Source organism: Zea mays, chromosome 2, assembly GCF_902167145.1.
Source record: "Zea mays cultivar B73 chromosome 2, Zm-B73-REFERENCE-NAM-5.0, whole genome shotgun sequence".
Lineage (NCBI taxonomy): Eukaryota > Viridiplantae > Streptophyta > Magnoliopsida > Poales > Poaceae > Zea > Zea mays.
The window spans coordinates 84,816,483-84,836,113 of NC_050097.1; the positions used below are offsets into that span (position 1 = coordinate 84,816,483).

At 41.9% G+C, this 19,631-nt stretch overlaps 1 protein-coding gene across 6 annotated transcripts; it reads left to right on the top strand.

The window, feature by feature from the left end:
- The first annotated feature begins 2,157 nt into the window (after positions 1 to 2,157).
- LOC542319 (acetyl-coenzyme A carboxylase) lies at positions 2,158 to 16,512 on the top strand. Of its 6 annotated transcripts, none has more exons than XM_020548014.1 (34): positions 2,158 to 2,534; positions 3,966 to 4,251; positions 4,709 to 4,766; positions 5,248 to 5,614; positions 5,764 to 5,970; positions 6,046 to 6,207; positions 6,315 to 6,407; positions 6,981 to 7,076; positions 7,184 to 7,357; positions 7,433 to 7,526; positions 7,594 to 7,781; positions 7,869 to 7,919; positions 8,061 to 8,100; positions 8,176 to 8,300; positions 8,413 to 8,529; positions 8,624 to 8,698; positions 8,771 to 8,827; positions 8,918 to 9,022; positions 9,107 to 9,193; positions 9,375 to 9,566; positions 9,654 to 9,842; positions 10,065 to 10,175; positions 10,547 to 10,636; positions 10,707 to 10,883; positions 11,049 to 11,126; positions 11,210 to 11,332; positions 11,426 to 11,665; positions 11,883 to 12,163; positions 12,251 to 12,482; positions 12,583 to 12,935; positions 13,022 to 13,235; positions 13,368 to 13,547; positions 13,628 to 15,787; positions 16,006 to 16,512. In XM_020548014.1, the coding sequence occupies exons 2-34, from the start codon at positions 4,050 to 4,052 to the stop codon at positions 16,060 to 16,062; spliced, it is 6,975 nt and encodes a 2,324-aa protein (XP_020403603.1). In that variant the 5' UTR covers positions 2,158 to 2,534; positions 3,966 to 4,049; the 3' UTR covers positions 16,063 to 16,512.
- Positions 16,513 to 19,631: the final 3,119 nt, after the last annotated feature.

The following is a 19,631-nucleotide window of genomic DNA, read 5'->3' on the forward strand; positions in this document are numbered from 1 at the left end:
AGATCCTCGGCTGGGTATTAATCGATTCAGATCGCCGTTACTTCTCGGACATGAAGACTTGGTCACTGACATGCATTGTAGTTAATAAGTGGAATAAGAATTTGGTAAAAGGAAGATAGTATGGGACAAGTGAATGCTCTATATCAGGAAAATCTAGAACCAGGAAAGAACTTAATTTGCTAATTAAAAGATGGCTTAAGGATCCACTTCTAGTAAGCTTTTCTGCAAAAGGAGTCTTTGAAACTTGCTGAGCTTTACCTTGATTCCCAAAGGCCAGCATATCCTTGAGAGTTTTTCTTTAGTCAGGTAAGACTTGCAAAAGTACCTTTGTACTCAGGGTTCTTTGAACCCACCGTTGCAGGTTTTGATCGTGTGTTCCTGTGGATGGTGCTAAGCGCCGGTGGGTACGACCTTCTTATAGGTTTGAGTAGCTCTTCTATACTTCTTATTAAGGATTGTCACTGAACTAGCATATATTTCAAACTTATAAAGGTTTATACATAAAAAATGTATTGTAATTACTCTGATTGTGTATATTGTAAACTTGATGTAACTTGTAAAATTTGGTAATAAAATTTCCGCAGCAAAAATGTTGGTGTGTGATTTGTGTTTAATTAATCTTGCGATCCTGATTATAAGTGGTTTATCCAGGGTCCTTGGGACACTCGGACGGATCCTGTTAAGTTATTTGGTGCACATGCATAGCCGTCTGAAGTCTTTGAGACGAGAACATGTGCGTGTGGGCCTTATAAATTGGGAGGTTCTGCCACACACTTAGTAGTAAAGACCGTAGTGAAAGATATTAACAACGCTTTGAGTTGAAATTTACTCATCAATTTTAGGTCAACTTTTAGTTTCAGTGCATTCAAACGCCCATAAAAGCATATCCAAGAGTCTTTCTAAATTTCACCATCTAAATTATCATTTTAATGGTTATTTGCACAAAAACCGTTTTCTATATCTTTTTAGTCTCCAACATCCTTTCTACATCTTGTTTGCAATCTAGAAATTCATTCACGTTTTCTATATTTGACTAGTTTTCTATATTTGACTAGTGAGAAATTCACAATAGAAAATGCCTATATTTAGATAAATTGTTAAAAAATATCTATTTATATAGATTAGAAAGAATATAGATATTCTTTTGGAGTTGGTCTAAAGCGACAAGTATACACCACACTATCACTTACCGTTTATATTAATATAGGTTTATATATTTTCAACAGTAGTAATTAACTTTATCACTTATTCAATGACCAACGTACCACCATACGTAGGTGTCTATATAAAAACTAGGCTATACTTTTTCATAAAGAAACAATCTATGCTAGGCCCTAGAGGCCAGAATCTGTACAAGGGATAGTTTTGCCGATGCCCTAATTTTTTTAGGGATTTCGTTTTGTCACGGGAACTACTACTAACTTTAGCAGGGTTATTTTTGCTAGTTAAACAGACTTCATAGTAAGGTGCTCCATATATATAATAAATAAAAGCGCATTGTTCATGTAATGTCACTCGAAACCAAAATATCCTTGTCGTTGTCGTACATGGACGCCATTGCTGCACAACTTTTTATTATTGCCAACTTAGAAAGCGGCAAGGCAACAGCTAAAAGCTCCTAAAACTGTTTTTACCATATGACCTTTTCCAAAAACCGATTGAATTTGATCACTGCCCACCATATTAATGACCACCTGCACAGCATAAATTGGTTGCATAATTACAGGTCCATGTCACGATCAGGGAGATGGGAGGGGAGAGGCCAAGAATGGGGTCACGATCAGGGGGGCAAGTGCGGTCAGCTCAACCACACAAGCATAATAGTTGGCAACTTCCGTGCTAACCCCAACCCGTACACCGGAGGCGGGCGCAGCCGTCAAAGTGTCAAACCGTCCAAACCAGGGGGGGCACGCCAGCTAGCCAACGCCAAGACAGCAGACGCCAGAGCCAGGCGCAGGGGCATCATCGCCCGCAGGCCGCAGCAGCCAAACCCTGGCGGAAACGGAAGGAAAATGCCCATTCCACAGTGTCCCCAGGCCCCGTCATCACGGACACAAAACCACGCGCGTCCGATCTCCCAACCCTATCCACCCGGCGGCATCGGGGCCCTCCACTTGCCCCCACCGTTATCTCCATCGCCCTCCTCCCCTACCACGTGCCACTGCCCACTGCACTCCACCGTGGCGGAGTCCCCGATGCCGATGCGGGCCAGCGAAATTATTATTATAGGCCGCACACCCCCCATCCCTCCGCCCCCGCCCTCCTCCTGGCTCGCCAGTCGCACCTCCCCGCCCCCGCCCCTCGGTCTCTCCGCCTCCGCCCCGCCGCCTCTCTCCGCCTCCTTCTCTGCTCCGCCCCGCCGCCGCAAGGATCCAACACCCGCGCGTCGCCTTCTCCGCTGTCTTTCTTACCGAGGTACCAGCTCGCCCCCGCGCTATTTATTCCGCCGGCTCGTCGCCAGCGCCGCTCCCTCTGTCGCGGCCCAGTGGAGCTCGTCAGATCCGCGCGCTGCACGCCGATCTGCGCCACTGCTGGTGAGACCGCGCGCCGCCATTGCTCTCCTGGCTGCTGCCGGGGTGCCGGGTTCGTTGCTCTGCGTGGGTACGTACATACAGGGTTTAAGCTTGGTATGGATTCGTCAGCGCCAAGCCGGGGTTTTGCATGCGCCCGACTGGAGCGGAATTCCGTGAGCCCTGTACGGCAATGGCAACCCCAGGGTTACTGGGGTGGCTGAATGGTCTCGGCTTACGCAATTGTTTGTGGCAGCTGCGTGGGCTAAATGTAGGTTGTCTCTTGTTGCACTGCAGGATGGATGGGTAGCCTCTGGGCCGCCTCTGCTAGTGTCTAGCGTTGCTGACTGTGGTTTATTCAGGGATGCCCATGCCCATGCTAGATTGATAGGTGCCATTCTAATGGTAGGTGGCGGTAAGGTTTATTAAGCTGTAGTATCAGTAGGTAACCTCATGAATCAGGGTTTAAGCACACCTTTTCCTTTGTGTGGGTGCATAAGGAATGCACTTGGCTTCGTTCCCTGCTAGTCTTTGCTCATGTGTCATTCTACCAAGTGGGTTACTGTAACATTGCACTCTATGATGGTTGGTGGTTGTGCATCTTTTTGCTTCCCCTGGTTGTCTAATACCTGCATGTAACTGATGACCTTCTTTTATGTATCATATAGATTACATCCTTTTGTTGTACATCTCAATTCTGAAAAAACAATGTTTTGCATTCTTAGCGCTCTGTGCACAAGGAAAAGGAGGTTTTACCTGCAACTTTTTTTTTCGAGAAAAAACAAACCTTTCTGAAAGGCAGTGATCATTTAGTATAAAGAAAATTTGATTTACTTTCTTCAGAGAGAATATTCCAAACAAACAATTTTCTTACTGTCTGAGCCACGAAATTTGATCTTGATCTTACTTTCACAAGCCACATGAAGCCTTATCATCGCTCTGATAAAAAAACCAAATAGGTGATTCATAGAATGAGAAAAAGAACCTGTTGCCATTTGGGGACCTTGTTGTGTACTCATTATCCCCCCTGCTCAGGTTGAGGTTTCCTTGCCACTGCCACCCCTTGGCCCCTTCTTATACAACCATCTCCATTGAAAAAGATTTTGCACTACATTTGGGCTTCGTATGACAAAAAAGGAAAATAAAACTAAACAGCAGAAACATAGTATAATTATAGGTAAAAGGTTCTGGCAAGTTTGAGTGGAAGAGACCTTTGTATATTTGGACATATTTCACTAGTAAATAGTTTTCTAAAATCTTCATGAATGGTGGCCAATAAACTTGATAAGATCTCAACATGGCAGGTTCCTTCAAAATGAGAGGAAAACTGGAAACATCACAAATATTTTTTAGCGAGTGGCCTATAAATTATAATGTTGCTTTCATTTCTTTGATATTCAAAACTTCCTAAGAGTATTCTGCTAGAGCTCTGATGGTGTCTTTTGCCTCTGTCAGATTTTCCAGGAGTTTTCTTCCCTTTTTATGGCACTGTGCGTTTGAGAAGGTCTTCAATTGTGCTGTCTGGGCCACGGAACGACAATGTCACAGCTTGGATTAGCCGCAGCTGCCTCAAAGGCCTTGCCACTACTCCCTAATCGCCAGAGAAGTTCAGCTGGGACTACATTCTCATCATCTTCATTATCGAGGCCCTTAAACAGAAGGAAAAGCCGTACTCGTTCACTCCGTGATGGCGGAGATGGGGTATCAGATGCCAAAAAGCACAGCCAGTCTGTTCGTCAAGGTACTGTGAATATCTTTTGATACAAGCTAAAATTTTGCTACAGAATATATATTAAAGAGTTCTTTCTTGGCTGGTGTTGTTTATTTGTTTTAACATGCGAAAGGGCCTCTAGTTGAGTTGGTTAGGTGGCCTGAGTACCACTCCTTAAGGTCTTGAGTTTGATTTTCCGTCGGAGCGAATTTTAGGCTAGGGTTACCCCCCCACCCCCACCCGAATCTGCACAGTCCGGTCGTGGTCGTCCTCATATAGGCTACGATGTCATTGTGTATCGGCGGGCCAGGGGTTTAAGAGTTTTCTTGACCTTTGTTAGAAGATCTTAATAATACAATGTCCAAGGGCTGTCTTACCCTGTAGGTCGAGTTTTTAGTTGTTTTAACATGGTAATGTTTGAAGCCTCATTCTAGGTACCAATATAGATATGCTCACTGCTCAGTTTCAAATGTTTGTCTGCATGTAGGTCTTGCTGGCATTATCGACCTCCCAAGTGAGGCACCTTCCGAAGTGGATATTTCACAGTAAGGACTACAATATTTTGCGTACGTTTGTTTTGGAAAAAGAAAATATTCTCAGCTTATTTATACTAGCTTCGCTAATACTGAAATGCTGTCTTAATGTCCTGGTGCTGTATGCTCAATCTTTCATAGTAAATGCTGCAAAATATGTGATGTAACTGTTGCAACACAGCCAGGGACCTGTTATTTAGAGCATGGTGAATGCTCTGGTTCAGTTATATGATGTAGTTATAGCTCATGTTGAAGAATTAGTTGCAGTGTTTGCTGGACAATGGTCACTTATTATAAATCATATCTGCATACACATTTGTGACTTCTGTTGCTGTAAATGCCTGCATTTTTTGAGAAAAATTTAAATGCTTGGCCTAAATTGGACATATATGATAGACACAAAGCTGATTTGAACTTTGTTTATTTTTGACATCCATGCATATTGTCAGTGTTGTGAAAACAATACTAATCTTTTTTTTTTGTCTTTTTCCAGTGGATCTGAGGATCCTAGGGGGCCAACAGATTCTTATCAAATGAATGGGATTATCAATGAAACACATAATGGAAGACATGCCTCAGTGTCCAAGGTTGTTGAATTTTGTGCGGCACTAGGTGGCAAAACACCAATTCACAGTATATTAGTGGCCAACAATGGAATGGCAGCAGCAAAATTTATGAGGAGTGTCCGGACATGGGCTAATGATACTTTTGGATCTGAGAAGGCAATTCAACTCATAGCTATGGCAACTCCGGAAGACATGAGGATAAATGCAGAACACATTAGAATTGCTGACCAATTCGTAGAGGTGCCTGGTGGAACAAACAATAATAACTACGCCAATGTTCAACTCATAGTGGAGGTTAGCCTTGCTAATCTGTTAGTTTACTACTGGTCTGCTGTTTCCTTTATTTGTTGTATAATGATTGACATATTTAAGTAGAGAAATTTATATTTCTCCTCTGCTGTTGTGGAAGTCCAATTGTCACCATTAACTGTGAAATATTGCAGATGGCACAAAAACTAGGTGTTTCTGCTGTTTGGCCTGGTTGGGGTCATGCTTCTGAGAATCCTGAACTGCCAGATGTATTGACCGCAAAAGGGATCGTTTTTCTTGGCCCACCTGCATCATCAATGAATGCTTTGGGAGATAAGGTCGGCTCAGCTCTCATTGCTCAAGCAGCCGGGGTCCCAACTCTTGCTTGGAGTGGATCACATGTGAGTCTCACTCTTTGATTACTATCTGCCTGTCTCATTGCTCTCTCTTTCATATTCTAATGACACTAAATTTAGGTTGAAGTTCCATTAGAGTGCTGCTTAGACGCGATACCTGAGGAGATGTATAGAAAAGCTTGCGTTACTACCACAGAGGAAGCAGTTGCAAGTTGTCAAGTGGTTGGTTATCCTGCCATGATTAAGGCATCCTGGGGAGGTGGTGGTAAAGGAATAAGAAAGGTGTGCTTTATTATGTGATTAAACTATCTGTGAAGAACTGTGCACATTGGAGTTTGGTGTGGGGAGCTACCCCCCTTTTGACATGATTAAATCATTTTCCCTGGCAGGTTCATAATGATGATGAGGTTAGAGCGCTGTTTAAGCAAGTACAAGGTGAAGTCCCTGGCTCCCCAATATTTGTCATGAGGCTTGCATCCCAGGTTAGTTTTTTTTTTTCCTTTCTGAAATTTATATTCCATACCTTTTCACCTTTAGTTACCCTTGTATTTTCTGGAAGCTTCATCTGATGCATTATTGACAAATGCACTAATGGTCATCATATTTGGAGATTAACATATTTATCTTAATTGATGGGAACTCTTGAAAATGACAATGGTTGAGCAGATAATTAACAGTTTTTTTAATAAAAAACATGCATTTCTAGGAGTTGGACTAAGCTTTTCTTAGTATGAAGTGCCATGTTTTACATGGTCCATTTGTGTCAATTTACAGTCGGTATCATGGAAAGGTTGTCATAATGGCTGGAGAGAAACAACACATCTTGTTTCTCAACACTTGTGGAGAAGATGTTTTACCTTTTTTTCTAAAATTACTTTTTGTACTAAATTGTATAAGTTTTCAATATTCTCATGATTATTGAACTCTGCTGTGTCAAACAGCCAAAACATGTTTCATACTTTACACCTTTATTTTTTAGATGGAAGCCTGGAATTGTGCTCTGTTATCTGTAGTCATGCATTATATTTGATCTTAAATCTTATTCTCTATTGTAGAGTCGGCATCTTGAAGTTCAGTTGCTTTGTGATCAATATGGTAATGTAGCAGCACTTCACAGTCGTGATTGCAGTGTGCAACGGCGACACCAGAAGGTCTGCCCCTCACCCACCCAGCCATAAACACGAAGTTTATAGAACCATGTATTTTGTTATGCAATATATTTCTCAATTGTAGCTCCATTCACATTTTGCTACAACAGATTATTGAAGAAGGTCCAGTTACTGTTGCTCCTCGTGAGACAGTTAAAGCACTTGAGCAGGCAGCAAGGAGGCTTGCTAAGGCTGTGGGTTATGTTGGTGCTGCTACTGTTGAGTATCTTTACAGCATGGAAACTGGAGACTACTATTTTCTGGAACTTAATCCCCGACTACAGGTTTGCTACTTGAACTCCATTGACTAGTTAATATGTAGGGGAAATCCTTTACAATTTTAAATTATCTTCATGCAGGTTGAGCATCCAGTCACCGAGTGGATAGCTGAAGTAAATCTGCCTGCAGCTCAAGTTGCTGTTGGAATGGGCATACCTCTTTGGCAGATTCCAGGTAATTACCAATTTACCAACTTATTTAGTTCCTTATTGTTTTATTCTCTAATTTTCTACTTATGTAGAAATCAGACGTTTCTATGGAATGGACTATGGAGGAGGGTATGACATTTGGAGGAAAACAGCAGCTCTTGCTACACCATTTAATTTTGATGAAGTAGATTCTCAATGGCCAAAGGGCCATTGTGTAGCAGTTAGAATTACTAGTGAGGACCCAGATGATGGTTTCAAACCTACTGGTGGGAAAGTGAAGGTAAGTTTTCTAGATCACATGTATTATATATCGTTCAAAGAGATTAAGTTTGGTTAAATGACTAGGTCTTGATTTTTTATCTTTCAGGAGATAAGTTTTAAAAGCAAGCCTAATGTTTGGGCCTACTTCTCAGTAAAGGTAACTTGTTAACTTTAGTACGCTGTCACATTATTCTTTTGTGAAAATAATTTGAACGGTTCTCTTTGTATTTCAACCATCCATCGTCTCATTTAGCACACAAATATTTGCACTGACCCCCCTCCCCTTATCTGCTTTCAGTCTGGTGGAGGCATTCATGAATTTGCTGATTCTCAGTTCGGTATGTGTAAACCAAGAGTATTCTTTGTAATTTATATTGGTCCTCAATTTTGAAATATTGCTCTTTCCGTTACAGGACATGTTTTTGCATATGGGCTCTCTAGATCAGCAGCAATAACAAACATGACTCTTGCATTAAAAGAGATTCAAATTCGTGGAGAAATTCATTCAAATGTTGATTACACAGTTGACCTCTTAAATGTAAGAAATATTAACCACCTTTTAAATCACATTTTCATTATGTTGATTCATATCATTAAGTTTGATTTTCTATTATGGCTAAACCTGTGGTGCTATTTTCCTATTATTCCAGGCTTCAGACTTTAGAGAAAACAAGATTCATACTGGTTGGCTCGACACCAGAATAGCTATGCGTGTTCAAGCTGAGAGGCCCCCATGGTATATTTCAGTGGTTGGGGGTGCTTTATATGTAAGATAAAGATATCATGCTAACATCTTTTGTCAAGCTACTGCGAAAACATACCAATGCAAGGTCTAATTTAAGTAATTGTCACATGCTACAGAAAACAGTAACCACCAATGCAGCCACTGTTTCTGAATATGTTAGTTATCTCACCAAGGGCCAGATTCCACCAAAGGTATGTTTTGTGGGATTAACTCTGGATATTTTTTAAGGTGAAAAATGGTTGATGAATAGTATTTATATGCAGCATATATCCCTTGTCAATTCTACAGTTAATTTGAATATAGAAGGGAGCAAATACACAGTAAGTTTGACATTCCATAAGGGAATTTATTTTAGTTGACAATAAAGTTAGATTGGCATCATCCTGAGTTTCGTCTGCATCATGTCGTAGATTGAAACTGTAAGGACTGGACATGGTAGCTACAGGTTGAGAATGAATGATTCAACAGTTGAAGCGAATGTACAATCTTTATGTGATGGTGGCCTCTTAATGCAGGTAACTAGTTCTTTTTTATGCTTTATTATTAATTAGTTGGATAAATGGTTTCGATTTCTGATTGTTAAACTGCAATGGCTCCAGTTGGATGGAAACAGCCATGTAATTTATGCAGAAGAAGAAGCTGGTGGTACACGGCTTCAGATTGATGGAAAGACATGTTTATTGCAGGTAAATACTCCCTTCTTCCTTTATATTCTTGTTGTCTGATTGTATAACTTTGCTAGATTATTTGTATAATTTATTATTGCATTTCACCCCACTAACTTATCTTTAAAAGATGGGTTCTGTTGTTTGCTTCAGCAGGCGACATCACATAAGAAAATTGTGATTAATCTTTGTTTTCTTGCAGAATGACCATGATCCATCAAAGTTATTAGCTGAGACACCCTGCAAACTTCTTCGTTTCTTGGTTGCTGATGGTGCTCATGTTGATGCGGATGTACCATACGCGGAAGTTGAGGTTATGAAGATGTGCATGCCTCTCTTGTCACCTGCTTCTGGTGTCATTCATTGTATGATGTCTGAGGGCCAGGCATTGCAGGTTATATTCGCACATGTCCATTCCTTGCATTGTGCTTTCATCACATAATATTTCATGTAACATTTATCAACTTATATTTTGTTTTAGGCTGGTGATCTTATAGCAAGGTTGGATCTTGATGACCCTTCTGCTGTGAAAAGAGCTGAGCCATTTGATGGAATATTTCCACAAATGGAGCTCCCTGTTGCTGTCTCTAGTCAAGTACACAAAAGATATGCTGCAAGTTTGAATGCTGCTCGAATGGTCCTTGCAGGATATGAGCACAATATTAATGAAGTAAACATTTCATCTTATTGTGACCACATTCTGTTCAGTGTGGAACTGCAAGTTTATCTGCTACACAAATTGTTTTCATTCTTTCAGAACTATCTTCTAGTTTGACAATTTCCAATTGTACATTGATTTGAAGTTATTATGCTTTGGTGTCTGTCTCATTAACTTCTTAGCACTTAATTATTATCCATTATCAATTGATTCATGCTAAACACTTCTTTTCAGGTCGTTCAAGATTTGGTATGCTGCCTGGACAACCCTGAGCTTCCTTTCCTACAGTGGGATGAACTTATGTCTGTTCTAGCAACGAGGCTTCCAAGAAATCTCAAGAGTGAGGTATGAGACAATTGGCAAGATATAGCCAATCTGGATTAAAGGAAAGATGATCCATTTTAGTAGATAGATATATTATCTTATTTTTACACATTGGCTTATGTTGATGGCAGAAAAAGCCATCAGAGAAACTATGGTATTTTATAACATTAGTTTGCACCGTGTTATGCTCACAAACCCTGTAGTTTGCTGCAGTTTGTTTTGTAAAATTTGAAATTGTCTTGATTGTTAAATTGAAAACTCAGAATATTTCACTCTAGCATTTGAATCTTTCAGTAAGTTTGTTTTGATTCTGTGATTATAGTTTTTCTGGTATGTCCTTACATAATCCTTTTTTGTTCTAGCTCTGATGTTTTTATCTTTCATGCATGCAGTTAGAGGATAAATACAAGGAATACAAGTTGAATTTTTACCATGGAAAAAACGAGGACTTTCCATCCAAGTTGCTAAGAGACATCATTGAGGTCAGTTATGCTTCTTTTGTGGTATCCCTTAAACTGTTCGCTATTGTCTTAACTGGTGCTTTCTCTGCAGGAAAATCTTTCTTATGGTTCAGAGAAGGAAAAGGCTACAAATGAGAGGCTTGTTGAGCCTCTTATGAACCTACTGAAGTCATATGAGGGTGGGAGAGAGAGCCATGCACATTTTGTTGTCAAGTCTCTTTTCGAGGAGTATCTTACAGTGGAAGAACTTTTTAGTGATGGCATTCAGGTTATTGCACATTATAAGACTGAACAGATCAGTATTAGAAAAAAAAACACACAAAATGTTCAGTACTTTCCATTATCTTAGTTAGGAGAGACTTTTTGCATTGCTTCAGCTGGAATTTACTTGAACAATCTGACTTGCTATTTTTCTCTATTTATTTCATGGCAGTCTGACGTGATTGAAACATTGCGGCATCAGCACAGTAAAGACCTGCAGAAGGTTGTAGACATTGTGTTGTCTCACCAGGTAAATTTCTTTATGGCTGGTGACATTTATGCAAATGATTAGTGAAACAATCTTTGTTATTGATAGTGTGATTTTATTCACAGGGTGTGAGGAACAAAGCTAAGCTTGTAACGGCACTTATGGAAAAGCTGGTTTATCCAAATCCTGGTGGTTACAGGGATCTGTTAGTTCGCTTTTCTTCCCTCAATCATAAAAGATATTATAAGGTGCAGTGGTTAGAAATAACTTAGATAGATATTCCCATTATAATTTATTTTGATATTTTTCCTAATGAATTCCATGCATCTTAATAAACACAGTTGGCCCTTAAAGCAAGTGAACTTCTTGAACAAACCAAACTAAGTGAACTCCGTGCAAGCGTTGCAAGAAGCCTTTCGGATCTGGGGATGCATAAGGGAGAAATGAGTATTAAGGATAACATGGAAGATTTAGTCTCTGCCCCATTACCTGTTGAAGATGCTCTGATTTCTTTGTTTGATTACAGTGATCGAACTGTTCAGCAGAAAGTGATTGAGACATACATATCACGATTGTACCAGGTATTATATCAACTAACTTAATGTCTTCCATAGTCTCACTAAGCATATCTGATATGTTAGATACCCTACATGGAATGCTCATCTTTTCATTTGACACAAAGAAACATTGAGAAATGAGATGCTGACGATTGGCTGAAATTAACTGGGTGTGAGAAATTGTGATCTCCCAACTTGTTAATGCACAATGTGCTGGCTAACTTGCCAATATTTTTTTCAGCCTCATCTTGTAAAGGATAGCATCCAAATGAAATTCAAGGAATCTGGTGCTATTACTTTTTGGGAATTTTATGAAGGGCATGTTGATACTAGAAATGGACATGGGGCTATTATTGGTGGGAAGCGATGGGGTGCCATGGTCGTTCTCAAATCACTTGAATCTGCGTCAACAGCCATTGTGGCTGCATTAAAGGATTCGGCACAGTTCAACAGCTCTGAGGGCAACATGATGCACATTGCATTATTGAGTGCTGAAAATGAAAGTAATATAAGTGGAATAAGGTTTGTTCTAATGCAATATTAGGTCCAAAGGAGTTTTTGTCTATGTTGAGCTACTCTTTTTTTAACTGAGTTCATTTCTTTCAGCAGTGATGATCAAGCTCAACATAAGATGGAAAAGCTTAGCAAGATACTGAAGGATACTAGCGTTGCAAGTGATCTCCAAGCTGCTGGTTTGAAGGTTATAAGTTGCATTGTTCAAAGAGATGAAGCTCGCATGCCAATGCGCCACACATTCCTCTGGTTGGATGACAAGAGTTGTTATGAAGAAGAGCAGATTCTCCGGCATGTGGAGCCTCCCCTCTCTACACTTCTTGAATTGGTCTGTTTATCAAAATAACTGCATGCTTGTTTGCTACATTATGTTATTGTTATTTTATGCTTATTTTCTTCACTACTGATTTTGCCTATTATGAATACAGGATAAGTTGAAGGTGAAAGGATACAATGAAATGAAGTATACTCCTTCGCGTGACCGCCAATGGCATATCTACACACTAAGAAATACTGAAAACCCCAAAATGTTGCATAGGGTGTTTTTCCGAACTATTGTCAGGCAACCCAATGCAGGCAACAAGTTTACATCGGCTCAGATCAGCGACGCTGAAGTAGGATGTCCCGAAGAATCTCTTTCATTTACATCAAATAGCATCTTAAGATCATTGATGACTGCTATTGAAGAATTAGAGCTTCATGCAATTAGGACAGGTCATTCTCACATGTATTTGTGCATACTGAAAGAGCAAAAGCTTCTTGACCTCATTCCATTTTCAGGGTAAGTGTGCACATAATCATTTTCAGGAAATGTTTATGCATTGACTATTATATCAGTCTCCTTAACAAGCTTTTCGTATTACTCAGGAGTACAATTGTTGATGTTGGCCAAGATGAAGCTACCGCTTGTTCACTTTTAAAATCAATGGCTTTGAAGATACATGAGCTTGTTGGTGCAAGGATGCATCATCTGTCTGTATGCCAGTGGGAGGTGAAACTCAAGTTGGACTGTGATGGCCCTGCAAGTGGTACCTGGAGAGTTGTAACTACAAATGTTACTGGTCACACCTGCACCATTGATGTAAGTTGTCCCTACTGTTTTAGTATTCTGTACATTGCACACATCACAATACAAGTCAATGTGTGGTTCTTATATTTAACTGCCATCCATGTCATTATTTTCTGAAGCACATAGTACTTCTAATGGTTTTAGATATACCGAGAAGTGGAGGAAATAGAATCGCAGAAGTTAGTGTACCATTCAGCCACTTCGTCAGCTGGACCATTGCATGGTGTTGCACTGAATAATCCATATCAACCTTTGAGTGTGATTGATCTAAAGCGCTGCTCTGCTAGGAACAACAGAACAACATATTGCTATGATTTTCCGCTGGTGAGTTGACCCCCCTTCCCCTGTCAATAACCATCTGTAGTTATTTTTAACCTAAGCTCATAATGATGGAAAAAATGTAGGCCTTTGAAACTGCACTGCAGAAGTCATGGCAGTCCAATGGCTCTACTGTTTCTGAAGGCAATGAAAATAGTAAATCCTACGTGAAGGCAACTGAGCTAGTGTTTGCTGAAAAACATGGGTCCTGGGGCACTCCTATAATTCCGATGGAACGCCCTGCTGGGCTCAACGACATTGGTATGGTCGCTTGGATCATGGAGATGTCAACACCTGAATTTCCCAATGGCAGGCAGATTATTGTTGTAGCAAATGATATCACTTTCAGAGCTGGATCATTTGGCCCAAGGGAAGATGCATTTTTTGAAACTGTCACTAACCTGGCTTGCGAAAGGAAACTTCCTCTTATATACTTGGCAGCAAACTCTGGTGCTAGGATTGGCATAGCTGATGAAGTAAAATCTTGCTTCCGTGTTGGATGGTCTGACGAAGGCAGTCCTGAACGAGGGTTTCAGTACATCTATCTGACTGAAGAAGACTATGCTCGCATTAGCTCTTCTGTTATAGCACATAAGCTGGAGCTAGATAGTGGTGAAATTAGGTGGATTATTGACTCTGTTGTGGGCAAGGAGGATGGGCTTGGTGTCGAGAACATACATGGAAGTGCTGCTATTGCCAGTGCTTATTCTAGGGCATATGAGGAGACATTTACACTTACATTTGTGACTGGGCGGACTGTAGGAATAGGAGCTTATCTTGCTCGACTTGGTATACGGTGCATACAGCGTCTTGACCAGCCTATTATTTTAACAGGGTTTTCTGCCCTGAACAAGCTCCTTGGGCGGGAAGTGTACAGCTCCCACATGCAGCTTGGTGGTCCTAAGATCATGGCGACCAATGGTGTTGTCCACCTCACTGTTCCAGATGACCTTGAAGGTGTTTCCAATATATTGAGGTGGCTCAGCTATGTTCCTGCAAACATTGGTGGACCTCTTCCTATTACCAAACCTCTGGACCCTCCAGACAGACCTGTTGCTTACATCCCTGAGAACACATGCGATCCACGTGCAGCTATCTGTGGTGTAGATGACAGCCAAGGGAAATGGTTGGGTGGTATGTTTGACAAAGACAGCTTTGTGGAGACATTTGAAGGATGGGCAAAAACAGTGGTTACTGGCAGAGCAAAGCTTGGAGGAATTCCTGTGGGCGTCATAGCTGTGGAGACACAGACCATGATGCAGATCATCCCTGCTGATCCAGGTCAGCTTGATTCCCATGAGCGATCTGTCCCTCGTGCTGGACAAGTGTGGTTCCCAGATTCTGCAACCAAGACCGCTCAGGCATTATTAGACTTCAACCGTGAAGGATTGCCTCTGTTCATCCTGGCTAATTGGAGAGGCTTCTCTGGTGGACAAAGAGATCTCTTTGAAGGAATTCTTCAGGCTGGGTCAACAATTGTCGAGAACCTTAGGACATATAATCAGCCTGCTTTTGTGTACATTCCTATGGCTGGAGAGCTTCGTGGAGGAGCTTGGGTTGTGGTCGATAGCAAAATAAATCCAGACCGCATTGAGTGTTATGCTGAAAGGACTGCCAAAGGTAATGTTCTCGAACCTCAAGGGTTAATTGAAATCAAGTTCAGGTCAGAGGAACTCCAAGACTGTATGGGTAGGCTTGACCCAGAGTTGATAAATCTGAAAGCAAAACTCCAAGATGTAAATCATGGAAATGGAAGTCTACCAGACATAGAAGGGATTCGGAAGAGTATAGAAGCACGTACGAAACAGTTGCTGCCTTTATATACCCAGATTGCAATACGGTTTGCTGAATTGCATGATACTTCCCTAAGAATGGCAGCTAAAGGTGTGATTAAGAAAGTTGTAGACTGGGAAGAATCACGCTCGTTCTTCTATAAAAGGCTACGGAGGAGGATCGCAGAAGATGTTCTTGCAAAAGAAATAAGGCAGATAGTCGGTGATAAATTTACGCACCAATTAGCAATGGAGCTCATCAAGGAATGGTACCTTGCTTCTCAGGCCACAACAGGAAGCACTGGATGGGATGACGATGATGCTTTTGTTGCCTGGAAGGACAGTCCTGAAAACTACAAGGGGCATATCCAAAAGCTTAGGGCTCAAAAAGTGTCTCATTCGCTCTCTGATCTTGCTGACTCCAGTTCAGATCTGCAAGCATTCTCGCAGGGTCTTTCTACGCTATTAGATAAGGTAAATTTGCTTACAGTTTCACCTTATTTTTTATTTGCAATTAACCTGTGGTCTTCGATTGGTTGGTGTCTGTTGCGTCTCACTTCTTTAGAGCTCTATTTCAATTGCATGTTGCTGGGCACTTAATTCCAAACATACATGACATCTTATCAGTAGATGATTCTAACACATAACCATTGCCTTCTCACCCTGCTTTGTCTTTGGATGCTGCTCATCAGATGGATCCCTCTCAGAGAGCGAAGTTTGTTCAGGAAGTCAAGAAGGTCCTTGATTGATGATACCAACACATCCAACACAATGTGTGCATGTCACATCTTTTTGTTCTAGTACATACATAGAAGGATATTGCTTGGTCTTGATTGATCATGTCTGATTTAAGTCGACTATTATTTCTTGGAATTTTCTTTTGGACCTGGTGCTATGGTTGATGGATGTATATTGGATATGTGCGTTCTGCCAGGTGTAAGCACAAAGGTTTAGACAGACCGAGAGCAAGAGCGAGTGAACCTGTTCTGGTTTTGCAGTGGTTCAGTAAGGCAGAAAGTTGTTAAACCGTAGTTCTGAGATGTATTACCAGTGGCGCCATGCTGTACTTTTAGGGTGTATAATGCGGATACAAATAAACAATTTAGCGGTTCATTAAAGTTTGAACTCAAATAACATGTTCTTTGTAAGCATATGTACCGTACCTCTACGTGAAATAAAGTTGTTGAATTAGCATTCGACATCAGAATTTGTTAGGACTAGGTTTTGTATGGTTTAGGGAGGTGTAATAGTGTCACACCCGGATTTCGGGGCATCAAGACCCGGGCGCGAACATAATCATCAGGTATAATCATCAGGTGTGCTGGGACCAAGTCTCACACATATGATGAATCATGGCACATGATCGAATGTCACATCTTTACTATATAATCGGGGTTTTGTACAAAATAAATAAATAAATACATTATATGGAGACAATGGTCCAGCAACCCAAAGTTGACTGGGAGACGATGACTTAGATCTCTCACAAACTTGTCACATCATCCTTCATGTGTCTCATCTTGTGGTACCTGTTCTTGACCTGTGGGGGGTGTGAGACAGCAAGAGTGAGCTCACATACATTCATCGCTCAACAAGTTGTGGGGAATAATGTGCATGAACTCGCCAAATGTGGGAGCTCACGTGAAGTGTAAGTCTTACCAAAGAGGATGGTTAGAGCTGAGCATTGCTTTTAAAGTTGATCAAAATTTTATTAGCAATTACTAAGTATAAGTAAATACCAACCCAATTAAGTAGCAGAACAAAAAGTAACAACCTCACCTGCGATGCAATGCATATGACAAATTAAGTTTAAGTTCCATAATTTAATCATCAGAGAGTCCTGAGCTGCTTATGACCGTGAGCTCGGCTAGTATACCAGTTTTACACTCTGTAGAGGTTGTACCCTTTACCCACAAGTCGTGTATCCTATGTCGCCAGGGTTAGCTAGACCCTTAGACACTACCGAGGTGAATGGCTAGGGATCCACTACGAGGCCTTTACAAAGTTCCACTAGCTTCCGAAAACCGCTACAGTTTATGAGAAGCGCACTTGCAAGAATCCCTCGTCTGACCGCCATCGCAGCAAAATCAACCCGAGAACCTCCTTGCATGCATCTCCCCTACTGCCCTTGCCCCTTTCGGGTAAGGTAGTCTTCCGCTAGCTTTCCTAATTAATCAGCCAAGGGCGTTCATAAACCCTTGTGGTGGCACGTGTTTCTCAAGTTAAGCTCTATGTTCCAATTAACATTAATGATCTTGACATGAACATAAATAGAATAACAAAAGAATTGGAACATAGATATAATAAATGATTATCCCAAAACCATGTAAAGCAATAACAAACTACCCAAGTGATTCAGGGGTAAACAAGGTAATGTGATAAACAATCTAGGGTGACCTATTGAGTCCCATCAAAATTAAGCCTATGCATGGTAAATGATTATAAAGAACATTGTTAGGTAACAAAAGTGATCAAGGGCACAACTTGCCTGGGACTTGAGATTCCAGGTACCAGGATGATTCTTCAGATTCTCGTGACCTCACTGCTAATCGTAGCAATACAAACAAACATAGTATAGGCAAAATAAATATCACACCAAATATAAGAACAAACTACGTAATAATACTCTACGCGTCGCTATGAGATCGGGGGATCGAGAACCACTAAATTCGAGGTTACGGTTATGAAGTTATGGTTTTCCTAAATTATTAAGCACTTAGAATAGATTAATTCAAATGAACAATTTTAATTCAAGTTTCATGGTTAGACAGTGTTACTAGGTGGTAGACAAGATTAAAACAAAATTAATGTCTCTGGAATGAATTAATTTGGAGCTAAAATAAATTTAATATGAATTATATAAGTTTCTAGATTTATTTGTGTATTGAAAATCAAATTCTAAATTCATTTTCCTGATTTTTCCTGAGCTCTGGACTGGGCGCCAATAACAGAAAAACACAGGGGCCATAATCACAATTACCCTAAGACTCAGGCTTCCCCGCGAACAGGACTGCGGGTTGTTTATAGTTAAATAGGAGGTCTCTTTTGCAAAACGCGCAGGTCGAAAGGGTATCGGTTAATTCTGGCCGCCCGATTTGTATCCTGTGGTTCAGATTAGATCCATAGCTGCCCCAACCGGTATGCGCAGACGACCGACTGATCCGAGATCTACGGCCTAGAAAGTGCCACGCCACCGACATGACCCAACCATCGGATCGTCCATCCGCGGCACAGATTTTATTTCGCGAACAGGTACGAGGTGTTTTGATCGTAGCCGCCCAGGCCAGATCAACGGTCGCAGTTTTTTTTCTTCTCCCGACTGAACCCGAGTAGGGGCAGCACGGAAGTGCCCAGGGCAGCGGCGCCATCGCCGGGGTTGTGCGAAATTGAGCTGCGGTGACTAATTCTCTGGTCCAAATGAAGCTATGCATAGTGGGGACCGAGGGGAACTTAACGAAGGTGCTTACCACCGTCAGAAGATGAAGTGGGGGCTCGGCCACAGGGAGGTGCGGACTACAGAGGTGATGGAGTTACGACGAGCAATTGTCGTGCTCCCAGTCGCCCACAACACAAAACACCGCAATGAGTACGTCAGGCATACCACGGCGACCTCCATTGCCCAATCTAGGGCCCCGAGCGCCACCAATGGCAGCCGCCCCAGTTGATGAATTGGATCTCGAATCCGCCACGACGGGGTGGGCACCGACAGCGAAGATTTGAGGATGGCTGAGCTCGGAGATGTGAGGCGGGAGTCCCAGGGGTCTCGAGTTTATATCCAGGTACGCGGAAGAGACCAACCGTGGCACCCAACCCAGAGTGGATCGACATTACGTACTGAAGAACGAGAACCTAAAGGGAAGGAAAGGTAGATGCCTACCCGGACGAGGCTTCAGTCGAAGGGGCCAGGGCTTCCTGCGTGACCACCATTCATCTTCCAGCCCCCGTCGCCGAGCCGCGATGGTGCACGGTGATTCTGCGGGAATGACGACACCCCGGCGACGAGCGATTGCCAGCGAGGGCCGAGCACACCGAACGCAGTTGGGGCGAGGAACCATGGCGGCACACCTTTTTTCTCTCTCTCTCTCTCTCACCTCTCATGTGTTTGCTCGCGCTGCACGATGCTCATTGCCGCGACGCCTGTATTTATACGGTCCTGAGCCCGCGTGGTTGCGCAGCAGGCGGATGCGGCGGTTGTAACAGCCACCAAGATCACCAGAGGGAGGGTTGTTAAGCTTCGCGCAGATCCAGCGAAGAAGACGGAGTCCGTTCGGGTGCGATTCTCTGTGATCTGGTGCGACTCGATAAAGATGGCGGAGCT

Excerpts from the sequence above, each read along its gene's own strand:
- LOC542319 (XM_008670418.3), top strand. The coding sequence starts at position 4,050 with ATGTCACAGCTTGGATTAGCCGCAGCTGCCTCAAAGGCCTTGCCACTA. Across the intron at positions 6,408-6,980 it reads TCATGAGGCTTGCATCCCAG|AGTCGGCATCTTGAAGTTCA; the intron begins GTTAGTTTTTTT and ends TCTCTATTGTAG. Across the intron at positions 9,843-10,064 it reads ATGAGCACAATATTAATGAA|GTCGTTCAAGATTTGGTATG; the intron begins GTAAACATTTCA and ends ACTTCTTTTCAG.